This window comes from Tripterygium wilfordii, chromosome 3 (genome assembly GCF_013401445.1).
Source record: "Tripterygium wilfordii isolate XIE 37 chromosome 3, ASM1340144v1, whole genome shotgun sequence".
In the NCBI taxonomy this organism is placed as follows: Eukaryota; Viridiplantae; Streptophyta; class Magnoliopsida; order Celastrales; family Celastraceae; genus Tripterygium; species Tripterygium wilfordii.
In genome coordinates this window covers 10,709,540-10,723,647 of record NC_052234.1, presented here as the reverse complement: position 1 = coordinate 10,723,647, position 14,108 = coordinate 10,709,540, and the positions used below count along the sequence as shown (strand labels likewise).

Sequence of the window (14,108 nt, the reverse complement as noted above, 5' to 3'; positions counted from 1 at the left end):
AATCTCTCATAGTAAAATAAAAAGAGAAAAAGTTTATTATTTTAATGAAGTAGAGAATATGATAAGTAATCTGATGCAATGTTATTTGTATTTTAGATAAATGATTTATAAAATAGAGAATATCGACATTTTATTTATAGTTTAGATAATCTATTTAGGGAATTTGATGCAGATACTATAATCTTAAAAATTGGGAGAAATTCAAAATCAGAAAATAGAGATGTAATTGAAATGAAATAAAACTATAGAGGTAAAACAGGGAACGGAGAGAACTAGCGGGGTCAAATTCTAATATTTGAAAACCTAAAATAAATGAAAAAATATAAAATAAAACCCTAAATTCTCTTCTCCTTCGTCTCTTCCGCCACGACAGCTCACGGACAAAATCTGATATTCGTCGTTGCTCCCCAAGGAACCGCCAGCCAGCATGAACTTATCCCAGCCCTCCACCACCATCTACCACCGATGCATTCGCCGGAAATCGCACAAAGGTTACAGCTCCCCCGCACACAGAGTTGGTGAGTTTTTTTACCGTACTAGCATTTTTGGAAGTTCTAAATATCAAAATAACATAGTTTAATTTTTATTACCAATATGACCGACCCTTACAAGTTTCAAGATTGTATTCACAGATATCTACTTGTGCCTGTCTCAACATGTCCAGATGGGGAAATGAATTGTTTTTGTTTCTCAAATGTAAATCTACACTCTCCACATGTATTGGCTGGCTCAAGTACCAGTCCATAGTAGCATCCAGGCCATGAGTTGCATGCTCCACTACCATGGCTCAATCCTAAATTTCCGATATGTTAAACCAACACGCGCAATAAACCTAATAACGGAATCTTTACCACATAGAAGAAAGTTTTCAACCTCTTCAACAGATTCATAATTTCTAGTCTGATCAAAGGATAAAATGTCTCGAGATGAGGAAAAATATCCTGTAGTGCAAATACCGTAAAAAAGCATTTTAAAGCCTGAAAAGAAGAAGAAGATGGTTTCCACCACTTATTAAGTACAAAAATTTTGCTATCCTAGCCTCAAGCTGCAAACCACATTCCCTAGCCTCCAAAAAGTATTACTTTGAAACAACGGTAAGATTCAGTTAACAGCAACCTCAGCAGATAGGTAACTCGGGTGAAGGGAGTCTTGGCCGGATGATTTTGTCTTTGAGAGCTTGAGCACCTGCACTGCTTCCTCCACTTTGGCTGCCAAAGACTCGGGGGACTCCAATAACAAAAGCAATTCTGAATTGTCCATCTCCAAAAGCATTCCCGTAATTTTTGCAACTAGATCAGGCTGCAGGTATAAAGAGAACAGTGTTAGTTCTGGATCATGTTAATAATTCTCTTGACAGCATCTTTCTGGGATTTTCCTCTACCAATTCAAATAATGCACACCCAACAAAAAAGCTATGTTTCATTCCTAGAGACAACCTGGTCTAAATCATAAATTAACAAATTAAAACTTGGTCTCTTATTTCAAGTTTCAACCTCCCTAGAAATTCTTATGAACTCTTCAGAAAATGCATGATCAAGATACGTAAAATAATAACAATTATTATAAAGCTCACAAATACATTCACATATAATAAAAAAGAATTACCTTGTGCTTCTGGACAAGTGGGTAAAGACGTTCGCCAAGTATCTGCTTCTGCTGATCAGGAGAAGCAGCTGCAAGCATGCTGCTCAGACTTTCTAATTCTTGAGATGCAGTTCCAGCTGAATGGGGAGCAGCAGGCAGGATGGCAGATCCAATATTCACTTCACGAGAACGACCATTTGGTACATACTTTACCTATCCACACAGCAGTTCATGGCTCAAATGGATCACATACTTAAAATAAGACATGTTCCGATGGATGATGGTATAAAAGTACCTCTGCTTACTAATCAAAAGAAAAAGAGAAGCAGCAAAAATGTGCTACTTAGATGTGGACACCTTGTAGAATAGTTGTAAACTGGCATAAAATGCTAGCCCATTACTGAACAATATTTCTTAACTGACACTTTCCACACGGTAGAAGATGGTCCATTACAATGTCCTTGTAATGATCTTATTAGACAATCTCTGTGCCTATTTTCTGTTTATGCAAGCTTACCTCTTAAGGGAAAAAAAGTAACTTGAATGTTTTTTCATCTAAATAACACCTAAAAACTTTCCCTGTTATCCAGAACATCACAACACCAAAAACATTTTATCCAAAATCATCTTGTTTGGTGATTAGAAAGCACACAGAATAGAGAGATTTGGTTTAAAAGAAAACACAGGAAGAACCTGATTTGATAAATCAAGTACAGGAAAAGATATCAACCATAAACTTCTGCATTCGATAGATGAATGATAGGAAATTCACCCTTAAAAAAGGAAACGAACCTGCTGATTGTTCAAGTCTTTTGAAGAAGTCACTGATTGAGTGGGCTGTTGCAGATGTGGCATATATGCAACAGAGTGAGCACCAACTTGTATATGTGATTGCCCATTAACCCTACCCCTGTTTTGCCTCTGATGTCTGGGACCATTAAGAACCTACAGGAGTTTCCAACAAGTCCACTAAGCTAAGCCATTTTCAATCCATAAACGCAAACTATAATCGAATGACACGTTTAGATTGCTTAATAGGGTTTCCGTACAAAATAGAATTCTCAGTCAAATACTTACAGCTGGAAATGATGACGGCTGAAATCCCGGTCTTGTTGGAGGTGCAAAGCCATTACTCCTCCACCCAGGCCTCATCCCTAAAGGCTGGTACATCAACCCAGGACCAGGAACTTGTGAAACAACACCAGGAGCTGTATAATAAAAAGGAGGATAGGCACCAGGGATGACAGTAGCAGAAGGACCGGCTAGACTAGCCATACGTTGTGCAAAATGAAGCTGTAGTTGAGCTTGTCTCTCCTCTTTCCTTTGTGCAATAGCCACATATAATGGTTTCCTATGGAACATATATCCTAAAAAACGTCGAATGAAGAGAGGATTAGCAGCCACAGAAAAGCACGAATAATGAGCATAGAGACAAATAGCAAATATCAATAAGCAATCAAGCCTCCAAAGTGAAAACAAAGTGTAATCAAGACCTTGATGCTTCTTATAGTATTCAAAAAAATATTTCTAAGATGCACTAACATTCTAATGCCTAAGAGCATTCCTTGAATGCTGGCCTTCCCAGTGTCTGGTACATACACCAAGAGCGTATTTGTGATTCAGTTAAGCCACCAAGAGGAGAAGAAAAATCTCTTGGGGCAATACGATACGTGTCGCTTCAATGGCTTGGTTGCTGAAAGCCAAGGAGGAAAAACTAAGAAGTTCTTTCATTGGCCAAATCAAGCTAAAGTTAATTGATCATGACAAATGTTTACAGGAAAAAATGGAATCTAAAGACAAAAAAAAAACTAGCAGTTGTGCTCATTTTTTCCCCTGTAACGCATTCTAGGTCAACCTATTTGCAAGCGTACAACTACAGATGTTACCACAATCAAATCCTAAGACTTTCATCAATGTCAAATAAATTACCATGAAAAGTATTCACAGCTTTAGCTGCCTCCTCCGGGCTGGAGAAACACACAAAACCAAACCCCCTACTTATTCCTTTCTCATCTCGCATAAGTTTCACTGAAGTAATTGCACCACATTGACTGAAGTGTTCTCTCAGCTCTTCTTCAGTGACGTCATCATCAATGTTCTTCACATACACATTTGAACCCTACAATTTAAACAAATTATATGAAGCACAGCAGTATATTTGGATTAAGAGGAAATGTGTGTTGAACTACCTGGTATTTTAACATTTTCTCTTTACGTTTCTCCTCATATTGATGACGTAAAATTTGCTCGCGCTCTGCTTTCTTCTGTGCCCTTGCCACGTACAAAATCCTTGAGCCTACCCAACACAAGGTAAAACAGAACAGTTTAAAACTGGGTCATTGATGTGCCCTATCAACTGAGGTAATCAAGAAACACAAAACGGTACCAAGGTCCAATCCGTTCATTGCTCCCAGTGCTCGTCTGGCATCATCTGGGTTTTCAAAATTAACAAAGCCAAAACCTTTGGAGGCACCACTATCGTCCTTTGCAATCGCCAGGCTCACAATTTTTCCGAACTTTGAAAACTTGTTTTGCAGAAGCTCTTCTGTCACATCTGAATCCAAGTTCTTCACATACAAATTCGTATATTTGGCATCAAGACCAGTCAAAATCCGATCACTCTTTCTTATAAACTTCCCAACAAATCTGCACCATAATTTGTTTATGATAATAATAATCGAAAGTCCTATTGGATGAAAAAAATCAATAAATAACTCCACTTATTTCACCAAAAAAGAAAAAACAAGAACCAACTTACATTTGCTTTCCACCAGCAGTGAAGCCATTCAGCTTCTCAATAGCAGCGTTTGCAGATTCTTCAGTCTCAAATTGAACAAAACCATACCCTTTACTCTTTCCCTCCACTGAAATAGCTACTTTGCATGAGAGTATATTCCCAAATTTCCTAAACAGATCTTGTAACCCAGCATTGTCAATCGAGTCGACCAAGTTCTGCATGAATATCCAAAATACACAATAGAATCAGAAGATATGATAAAATGATCCTGAAAGCCATTGTTTGGTTGATGTTTTCTTGGTTTAAAATAATAGGAAATACCTTAACATAAACATTCCCGACTCCCATTTTTCTTGTGTCAGGATCACGCTGAGACCACATAACTCTTATTGCTTTCCCATTCAGCACCATATGGTTTTTTGTCTCGATTGCATGAACAGCTGCTCCAATCATAAAACAGGGAGATCAAATAAAGTGACATCATATGAAGCCTCAAACAACAAAAAAAAAAAAAAACAAGAAGAAGAAGAAGAAAAGAGAGACAGAAAAACATTACAGACCAAATCCTTTTCCATCCTGCCATCAAATTCCAATAAAGGTTTCATCACTGGAAGACATTTTACATATAGATAATATACTGCTTTTATATTTTATTTTGCAACTAAAGATGACAATTGATAACTTATTCTTTAAATGAATAACAATGGTATGCAAGGTAAAAAATTCTTTCATCACTATGCATTTTAGGCATTGCAAAACTTAAACCATGGGACAGCATAGTGTAAGGACCAAGGATTTATCAGGATATAAATTTTGGCTTTGAAATTTTTTTGGAAAAACCCTCATAAGTCAAACAGATCCCTAGAGTCTGGAAAATATATGTCGATTTAGAACTCTATATTCTCTTTATTCACATTTCCAAGAACCGAATTTCAACCGAGGAAGAAAAATAACTTAGTCAAAACCACAAACACCTCACTTTCTTGTCCTTTTCTTCTACTATTTCACGACAGCCAAAACATGATCAAACAATCAATCAAGTTAGCAAACACAGAGTAATCTCTATCATGAAAATTCTCTAGCAATGACATTCCTATCACGGTATCAAAGGAACAGAAAACCGTAATTACCAAAATAATCAAAAATCAAAATATAACGCACAATCTTCAACAATTCCTATCAAGAAAATAAGTCATAATCCAAAACTCCCCTAATTGTTTTCGATCGATCCCCTACATTTTGCAGGAGCCAAACAGAGCCTCAAACAATTAGGGAAAAGAAAATCAAACGACTCCAGTAGGTTCACTACGATATATAAATAGTCAAATATCAAAAGAAATCCATAAGCGTCAAGTCGAACGAGGAGAGGCATTGCGTTATATTAGATTATACCGTCCTGCTGAGACACGAAGTTGACGTAACCGTAACAGAGGGAGCGACCGGTGGTGGAGTCGCGACAGAGGCGCACGGAAGTGATGCTCTTAAACTCGGCGAAAATATCGGCGAGCTGGCCATCGGTGACGTCGGGGTGAAGGTCTCCGACGTAAATCGACGCCGTCGATTGCCCCACAACCGCCGATGGAATCGCCATTGGAATCGTTTTCGATTGAAAACTCAAGAAGGAAACACAGAAGAAACTCAGAAGAAAGGGCAATGACAGCGGTTGCGTCGTTTATCGTTTAGCAGTTTCGACGAATATTAGAGAGAGTGATGTTTCCGTTTCGGTTTTGTTTTGGTTAGTAAAGAGCGATTAATGAGAGATGAAAGAAAGAAAAAAAGAGAAACCAAGATTTCCTTTTCGGAGAGGGAGAGAGACAAGCGGTGTGTGGATTTTGCATGGACGCTAGGAGGTTTAGGCCTTTCGCTATAAGGCATCCGGAAGGGAATAGCCAGTGTAAAACGCGCTTCAGGCGCGTTATGAGCATCTTCCGGTGGATTACGTCAAACAATTTTTACGTCAAATTTAGGTATTTTATTTTTATTACTGTCAGTTGTATATTATTTATAAATTATGAATTTATTATATGTCCATTTTGAGTTTTTTTAATAAGATTGAAATATTTTTAATCATATTTTGGATGCACTCGCTACTCTAAGAAATAAGACTTGGACATGATTAAGTCAGAGATTGAGATTGCATATTTTAATTTCTATTTGTTTTACTGAAATGAGAAAAATGGAAAAGAAATTACTAAAATTTTTTCATACTCAATAGTTTTAATATTTTAATTTTCGTTGTGTCCCTTTAAACGGCTGTGGTGAACTCAATTTATTAGTTGATATGCCATTATTAAATTTAGAGGTGTATTAATTATTTTGAAGATTTTAATACGCATTTATAACATATAGAAATAGTAACAACATTTTTATTGTGTCTAGTTAATAGAGGAATTACAATTCGAAAATAAATATATAATTCATCGTGAATTTTTTTTACTGAACCGTTCCGTGAGTAGGTGAATAATGGCGTCACATCAGCGTCTTGAAAACAGCAAATTAAGGTTAGAACCGGTAACCGGTAATTCCAGAGGGGAAAGCACGGGTTTTGTACGTGAGATAGTTTGGCGCGTACAGAATGAATGAGCACACGTACGTTAATGCAGGTGAAAATCAAGGCCAAATGGCGGGCCCGGGGGTGGCCTAAAAGACTGCTTCAAAACTTTTTTATTTTAAACACAACCCAACCGCTTCTTCCTTCTTCTTCTTTCAACAGTGATAATCGGCGTCCTTTCTAGCCATATCTTAACCAAAGGGTGCGCCCTGTTTCACGGACACGTGTCGCTCGGATTTCCTTTTTATCCGCAGAACAGTGTGTGAAAAAAGGCCAGGCCCAGGGTTAAAAGCGTTTGGGCCTTATAGACTGTGTGTTGTTTTTCACATGCCAACTTGTGACTAGGGTCAGTCCTCATGTTTGTTTGGGCCTGACTGGTGGTTATGGTAAAAAATGCAGTTATTTTTGGGAAAAAAAAAAAAAAAAAAAAAAGAGGGGCAAGAGAAGCTGGAAGCCATGGGAGATATGCCATGACAAAGTGCTGGTCACTCTACTTTCTATATTCAAGTCATTGTACGACACAGAAACAATTTTAAAGTTTCCAGCTTTCTACAGATCAATCATATCTTTCACCTGCATGGAGGTCTGAAAAGCCTCTTCATTAAACCCAATTTTGAATATCCTAAAAACAGGCAGTAGAAATAGAACGGAAAGTAGAAAGCATCTATTAAGATACATCTTGTGAGTTGTGATCCAAAAGGTCCACAAATAATACCCAAAGAAAGTTCACAAAATTGACCTGCAGGTTGAACATCAGTATCATCTACATTTCTAACTCTACGACGATGTAATGGTACAACAATCACCTAGGACCACAAATAATTTTTACACTTCTGGAGATGCTAAGCAGAATTTGCAGTTAGAGAAAGATGTCTTGTGCGCTGGCAATCAGGACCAGCAAGAATTATATGACACTGAAGCAGTAACTTTACGACAACCTGAATGAAGCTGTATGCCTCTCCAATATCAAAAAATGGAAAATGGGCCATACCGATATGTATTTTTGAATTACAAGAATTCGCAGATCGTAAACACAAATGTGTGCACTAGGAGTGTCATAATCCTCAGAGGTAGCAGCTGAAAGACCATCTCTCTTGATGAAATGCTCATGCTCAGCTGTCCTGCATTGACAAACTGATCTTTACCAGAAGTCATGGAGACATTTACAGCTAATGAACCTGATAAATGGAAGTATAAGAATAATTAGAGGGAAATGGTACCAGCTCCGGCGTGCATATAAGATATATTAAAAAGAAAAAAGAAACTAAGAACACGTGTTGTTTTGTTAATCATTTTACTTACAGTCATAACTAGCCCAGCCAACTCGTTGACGAGCCAGATCGTAAACAATAATCTTATCTTTTAGAACAAGATCTGCAAGTTGAAGGAACCAACAAGAACATTAAAGCCAAATATGAAGAGAACAAATAAAATGCATATTCATAATTGGCTTGCATGTTGTAGAATTGGTCCTTAATGCTATAGTAAGTTAATCTACTCATAAGCCACATTCCCCATACCGGCACAGACAAACACGCCCAATTCATTGTTGTGCAGTGCTCTATGCAGTAATGAGAAATGGCAGAGTGACACAACATAGAACTGAAGCAAAATGATTTATTTACAAAATCCATAAGTTGTGGTTGAAGCAATTTGAAGCAACCTTAGGCATGTAGTGGACTCATACTCTGGAAAGGGTTAGTCAGCCTTTGCAGTGTTCAGGAAATTGAAGTATAAAGAACTTCTTCATTTGGACTGTGGAATCCAATATGACTACTTTAGCAGACTTTTTGAACATGAAATAAGCTAATCCAGGGTCTAACCTCCTAATATTGTTATTCCTCCCTGAGATTTCTCAAACCCCATGCACCACATCGCAGCGCCATCCTGTAACAATAAATCCATCATGATCGTTCAATTGTACATTTTTCACAAGAATGCCAAGACATATCATGTAAAAAATTTATGTAACTGGTAGAATGACTTACGTAGGATCCACGGTGTGTAAGGTACTCTTCTGGCTTTAACACCATGGATGCACCACCAGCAAAATTTAAAATGACTGGAGGAAATATGTCGGATATGCTAGATTCATAAACGACAAATTTTTTCAGAAAACAAGTAAAGGGAGAATGCATGACCATAAAAGCATTATTTTTCTTCAACAGCAGAAAAAGATATATATTGGCAGCAAGGGGGTGCCTCCCATGTACAGGACAGGAAAAGGACAATACAACAACATACACATAATGGGCGAAAAATAGAGAGCCTTAAATCCATATCTGAGCTTGACAGGGCTTTCCATGTCTTGCATTTGACTCAGAAAGAGATATTAACCAGAGTAGTGAATCAATATTTATAAGATGAAGAGTCAAAATAAACCTGGTGGGGACTAGGTAACAGTGGTCTCCATTGGAAATGGTGGGAGTTGCTAACTGTGAAACAGTGCTAGTTACCTACAGATTGAATAACAAAACAATTTTAGAAGCAGATAGTAACTGCAACAATATATATTCAATTTCAATTACTTCACAAGTCCAATAAATCTTTACCATCAGCTTTCTGAAAGACAGCATTATTATACCACCCAAATTGGGAGAACCTGCAATCTGTTTATGCCATGTCTACCTCTCCTCTAAATTTAATTTCTTTATTTTTCTTCCTTGTATTTCCTTATTGTCCATAAAGAAAATAATTATATTTCTCCATGAGAACTTAATGTCCCATGGAAGGCATGCCAATACAAATCTTATACCACAGGAAAACCTATGATCATCCCTCAACACTTAACAAATTGTAATGCAATATGTTTGAGTATATAAAACCATAAATGGGAAGACCCCAACTGAACATCAAGTTTTCTATGTGCTCACGACATCATCAGACAACAAGATAAACAAAAGCACAAAGGTTACCACAAAATAAAATTAGAAAATAAAACTACCTGGAAAACCCCCCATTCCTCCAATTGGAAGGGGGTAGGGAAGAAAACAGCAATGATGAATAGGAACAAAGACAATTGCATGCAATTGGAAGAAAATCCAAACTTACAGCACTGACAAACGGATCATAAGCTTCTTCCACAAGGTATGCCAATGTTGTACCAGAGTCAACAATAGTTCCCCGGTTATTTTCTGTCGCAAAAACTGCTGGGTCAATGGGAAGCAACTGGCCGTTGACAGCAATGCTCTGCAGATTTAAGTTATAATGTGGCCTGAAAGTTTTGAATTAGGAAGCAGTCAAACATATTGTACAATCACCATTCTCATTTTCCAAATGAAACAGAAGGATATCAAATGAGAAAATTAAAAAACATGTTTGTAACAAAAATTAATGGGAAAAAATCGAGATGGAGCATTAGTTTCTCATAGAAGGTAAACCCCTCCCACCCAACCCATAAAAGAAATTCAAGAGAATGATTAAGGCGTGATTTGAAGCAGAGAAAGCTGAAATTTTGGACGTCATGATCTATGCAATCAAGAACCCCTCTTCCCCCAAATAAAAGAAGTATTGGATTGACCACGTGGAGAATAGACTCCATAGGCCATCAGATACAACCCGATCTCCCAAAAGAAAACGATTCAGTGTCAACTATAGAACTTTTTAATCACTTCAAGCAAGCTAGTATGCTATCCAAAATCAGAATATCTGTCTTTAAAGGATAGGGATGTCAGGAAAGTAACCAATTGAAGGTGACACTGAAGTGCTAGTCTTTTACCGACCCAGAAGGCCCAACCAAACAACAATGCAAGCAAAAGCTTACAATACAATCTAAATATGGTCCCATACGATACGACTGATTCTAAGCAAGTAAAAAGACTAACAATCTAAGTCACTTCATGGCTTACCTAATATAAGTAGGTGTTTTATGTAACAAAACCAAGACAGTAACTTAGATGTAAATGGCTGAGGTGCCTCTTGGATACCCCCAAACAGCTACCCAAGAGAAGGGAGAAAATAGAAAGGAGAACACTACTACCACAGATGCACAAAACTATGTGAACCTGTGAATTTAAAACATAAAGCATACATAATATTGATCCTGAAAAAGGAAGCAGCAACCAAACAATTAGTAAATACAATAGAAAAGGAATCTTTCTGCAGAGGAAGACATACTGGGAAGGGACAAGCGGGCTATAAACAAGCCCAGGCTCCAAAATCTCACCAAGAACCAGTATACCCCCTCCATTGCCCTCTCCTTTCAAGCAATGGGAGAACACTCTTGGTGTTATTCCTCGAGATGACAATTGAGAGATAACTGACAGATCCCCTTGGCCAAAGCCAAAAATCCCATCAACTGCTTTATCTGTTTTAGTCAAGTCTCCAGATTGATAGGTGCTACAACTGTTTCCAACACCATCACCAAAGCAATAAGCTTCAAATAACAGAAGGAAAATGAATATTAATGTGAGACTACCAACAACTAATGCAAAATATGAGAAATGGTCACTAATAGGTTAAAAGAATTACGCTACATGTGCTGTCAAAATGTTGTAGCTCAAGATAGTCCCTCACATTTCTCTTTCAAACTTAACGAACCTTGTGGCATCCTTGAAAGAAATCACATCTAATTACATCCTCCATTCATTTTTCATGTGATCAATCAACCTAGCAAAGTCTCATAATCAATCAACCACAAAATAAAGTAGTTTGGGTTGCGAATTTACTAATCAATCCGAAGGGTTTTGAGGATCATTCTTAACTAAAACTAAAGTCCATTATAGCAACTATCGATCATACCATCATCATCCTAAATCTAATAGCACATAATTTCTTCTCCATCCTGAGAAGAATTTGAGCAAATTACTTGATCAGGCTTCCTCCTTCCCCTTTCACCCATCTCCTCTTTTTCTTGTCAATAAATCTTTTGAACCCACATCTTTATCACAAACATAATCCTTTGGAGTTAAAAAAAATAAAACTTACCCAAAAACAATAAGCGCCGAAGCATTAGAAATTAAAGAATCCCCCAAAATAGCGTCAAAACGAAAGGTATCAGAGATATAAAAACCCGAAGTCCCACTTCCATCTCCATATTTAAAAGCATAACCGCACTGATTATTCTGAGAAGAACACTCAGTTGCTGTGGTTTGAACTGCTGAAGTGCAAATTGGATCTGAACAAGCAACCAAGCCAGCAGTAGACGAGCTAGCAGCATCAAAGAAATTAAGCTGAATCTGTGAAAGATAATATAGAAGAAGCAATAAGAGAAGTTCAGAATTTCATTTTATTCCAAAAATTCATTCAAATTTAAAATCAAATAAAGAGAGGACTAACCCCAAGTGCACTTGATTGTGGACAGTCACTGCAGGAATTGCAGTTAACCCACAATACATCACTTCCGGTATCAATCTGCACATTGAACTCTCTGGGAGGAGAGCCCAGTTTCACTTTCGTAAAGTAAAGCCTACGGAAGACCAGGAAATTGATATTTTAGATCATAGTTAATGCCTACACATGGAATACCAAGTTACACTAAATACATCCATCTCAACCGAAAAGAGACTGATAGAGTACAATAACTCTAGTAAACCAAGCCAATTTTACATGCAAGAACAATGGAACTTAAAGTTGAGAGGGAAAAGGGCAGCCAGAGAGCACAGCACTAGTCCAAAACTCGTAAACAACGAAGATATACAATATGATAAAGCCAATGTAAACCCCAAACTGTAGTCTTCCTTCTCACTTTCTTTCTATCCGCTTTCTCTTCCTCCACTTTTTAGGCTATCAAACATGGTATACGTAGGAAATATGCATCAGTTAAGAAAACCCAGACTATAAGAGGAAAGTAGTACTATTGATCAGTAAAGTCCCAAAATTTTGCAAAAATATACCAATTTTAAAACAAACCCATCAATGAAAATTTCATATAGTCGCTTTAAATGAGACCAGACAAATACAAGAAACGAAGAAAGTTCAAATGTTAAAACATTACATGAAGAACGAACCCGACATTAATTAACAAAACCCAAGAAAGTTTCCTTAATTTCTATGTTGAAACAAACCACCATTCAAGAACCTTAGTCAATCCAAGCTAAAGGTGACAAAGATTACCCGGCTTGGAAGGGATCGGAGGAACCTTCAACAGGGAAGTCGACAATACCGCCAACAGACACTCTCTGCAAGAGTCGGGCGTGCCTGACTAGGTCTCGAGTTTTAAGTCTGTCGATCTCGACTGGGCGGTTCAAGGGGAAAGTCCTCTCCAGAGGGAGAAAGCTCGCGCAGTACACCACAGTCACAGTGGCAAAACCCACAACCAGGAGAAGAAAAGTATGCAAGAACCGCATTTGGTTGGGTACTCTTTTGAGTTCTTGGAGAGGGAAACTAATGAGGGAGATCAACTTGGAAATGCTTCTCGCTTCCGTACATGAAGAGGCAGAGATTGTAGAACAAAAATAAAGACCGACTGACGGGGCAAGATAACCGACTATTTAACGGGTGCTTTGAAAAGGATTGAATTGGATTAATTTGCATAATATTATATATATAATTACCTGAACACTCCAGGTTTTGTTTCTTGGCCTGAAAAGTCTGGATTATCCTTCAATTACCATTACCACAGGCGAAGAACATGCGTGCATTCTACCCCACTTCCTTCATAGAAAAGATGAACAGCCATCAGGGAACACAGAGATTTATGTCCGTTGGATCAAATTGAAAGAGAAAGAGGAAAAAAAAAACCAACGGGACCCGCTGGGTAACGCGTCCAGTGTGTACGACTCACGGACGCCTTTCTTGACCAGTGCCGATAAAATAAGGAAGGAAACCAGGAAAGTGCTTTTATTTTGTACTATCACCGCGGGTAGAAGACGATGGTGAGGCACGCAGAGGCCTATGCGTGTGTCGTACATGCACACAAACATGAAAAATACAGAATTGTTTTTCCTGTATTTTCCATCTCAGCTGCTCTGCTCCAAAAGAAAAAGTAAAAGTAAACTCTTTTTAGCAAGCTGCGACTGGTCTCAACGTATATCTCCAGCCTTAACAAGAAAAAAGGTCCATCCACTTCAAAAATAAAGGAGGCAGGGGGGGTGTTTTGTTTTCCACTCTATCAGTGCAGGCAAAACGTTTACTACAATCTTATACACCTGATTCATTAGTTTTATTATTATCCTACCACATACAAATCGATACGAATATAGCAGAAGCTTGCACGCTTAAGCTTACAACCTAATTGAATTCTTATTATGGACGTTTGTTGTGTAGGCAACATCAGTAAGTAAAATTATCTGTGGA

At 37.8% G+C, this 14,108-nt stretch overlaps 2 protein-coding genes across 3 annotated transcripts; both read right to left on the bottom strand.

Annotated features, from left to right (window-relative positions):
* Positions 1–857: 857 nt before the first annotated feature.
* Positions 858–6,145, bottom strand: LOC119991886 (polyadenylate-binding protein 7). Its single transcript, XM_038838403.1, has 10 exons — positions 5,714–6,145; positions 4,643–4,761; positions 4,343–4,536; positions 3,971–4,230; positions 3,774–3,880; positions 3,514–3,703; positions 2,662–2,951; positions 2,377–2,529; positions 1,606–1,797; positions 858–1,299 (listed from the first exon to the last, which is right to left on the bottom strand). Exons 1-10 carry the CDS (start codon positions 5,910–5,912, stop codon positions 1,102–1,104), a joined length of 1,902 nt encoding a protein of 633 aa, XP_038694331.1. The 5' UTR covers positions 5,913–6,145; the 3' UTR covers positions 858–1,101.
* A 1,369-nt stretch (positions 6,146–7,514) lies between these two features.
* On the bottom strand, positions 7,515–13,486 carry LOC119991889 (aspartic proteinase 39). 2 transcript variants are annotated; one of them, XM_038838419.1, is made up of 11 exons: positions 13,367–13,486; positions 12,927–13,230; positions 12,150–12,279; positions 11,799–12,049; positions 10,989–11,216; positions 9,924–10,086; positions 9,255–9,328; positions 8,861–8,957; positions 8,696–8,759; positions 8,175–8,246; positions 7,515–8,050 (listed from the first exon to the last, which is right to left on the bottom strand). In XM_038838419.1, exons 2-11 carry the CDS (start codon positions 13,157–13,159, stop codon positions 7,881–7,883), a joined length of 1,482 nt encoding a protein of 493 aa, XP_038694347.1. In that variant the 5' UTR covers positions 13,160–13,230; positions 13,367–13,486; the 3' UTR covers positions 7,515–7,880. The 2 variants fall into 2 exon arrangements, with proteins under 2 accessions (XP_038694347.1, XP_038694355.1); XM_038838427.1 differs by lacking the exons at positions 10,989–11,216; positions 13,367–13,486 and having other exon boundaries at positions 12,927–13,336.
* Between the last annotated feature and the right edge of the window lie 622 nt (positions 13,487–14,108).

What these genes read in the sequence shown, in the direction of transcription:
- LOC119991886 (XM_038838403.1), bottom strand. Translation starts at nt 5,912, where the DNA reads ATGGCGATTCCATCGGCGGTTGTGGGGCAATCGACGGCGTCGATTTAC. An exon ending in ACTGCTGGTGGAAAGCAAAT is followed by an intron (nt 4,231 to 4,342) that starts GTAAGTTGGTTC and finishes ATTATGGTGCAG; the next exon opens with ATTTGTTGGGAAGTTTATAA. An exon ending in AAGACTTGAACAATCAGCAG is followed by an intron (nt 1,798 to 2,376) that starts GTTCGTTTCCTT and finishes CTGTGTGGATAG; the next exon opens with GTAAAGTATGTACCAAATGG.
- LOC119991889 (XM_038838419.1), bottom strand. Translation starts at nt 13,159, where the DNA reads ATGCGGTTCTTGCATACTTTTCTTCTCCTGGTTGTGGGTTTTGCCACT. An exon ending in TGTTACCTAGTCCCCACCAG is followed by an intron (nt 8,958 to 9,254) that starts GTTTATTTTGAC and finishes TTATGAATCTAG; the next exon opens with CATATCCGACATATTTCCTC. An exon ending in TTACACACCGTGGATCCTAC is followed by an intron (nt 8,760 to 8,860) that starts GTAAGTCATTCT and finishes TTATTGTTACAG; the next exon opens with GATGGCGCTGCGATGTGGTG.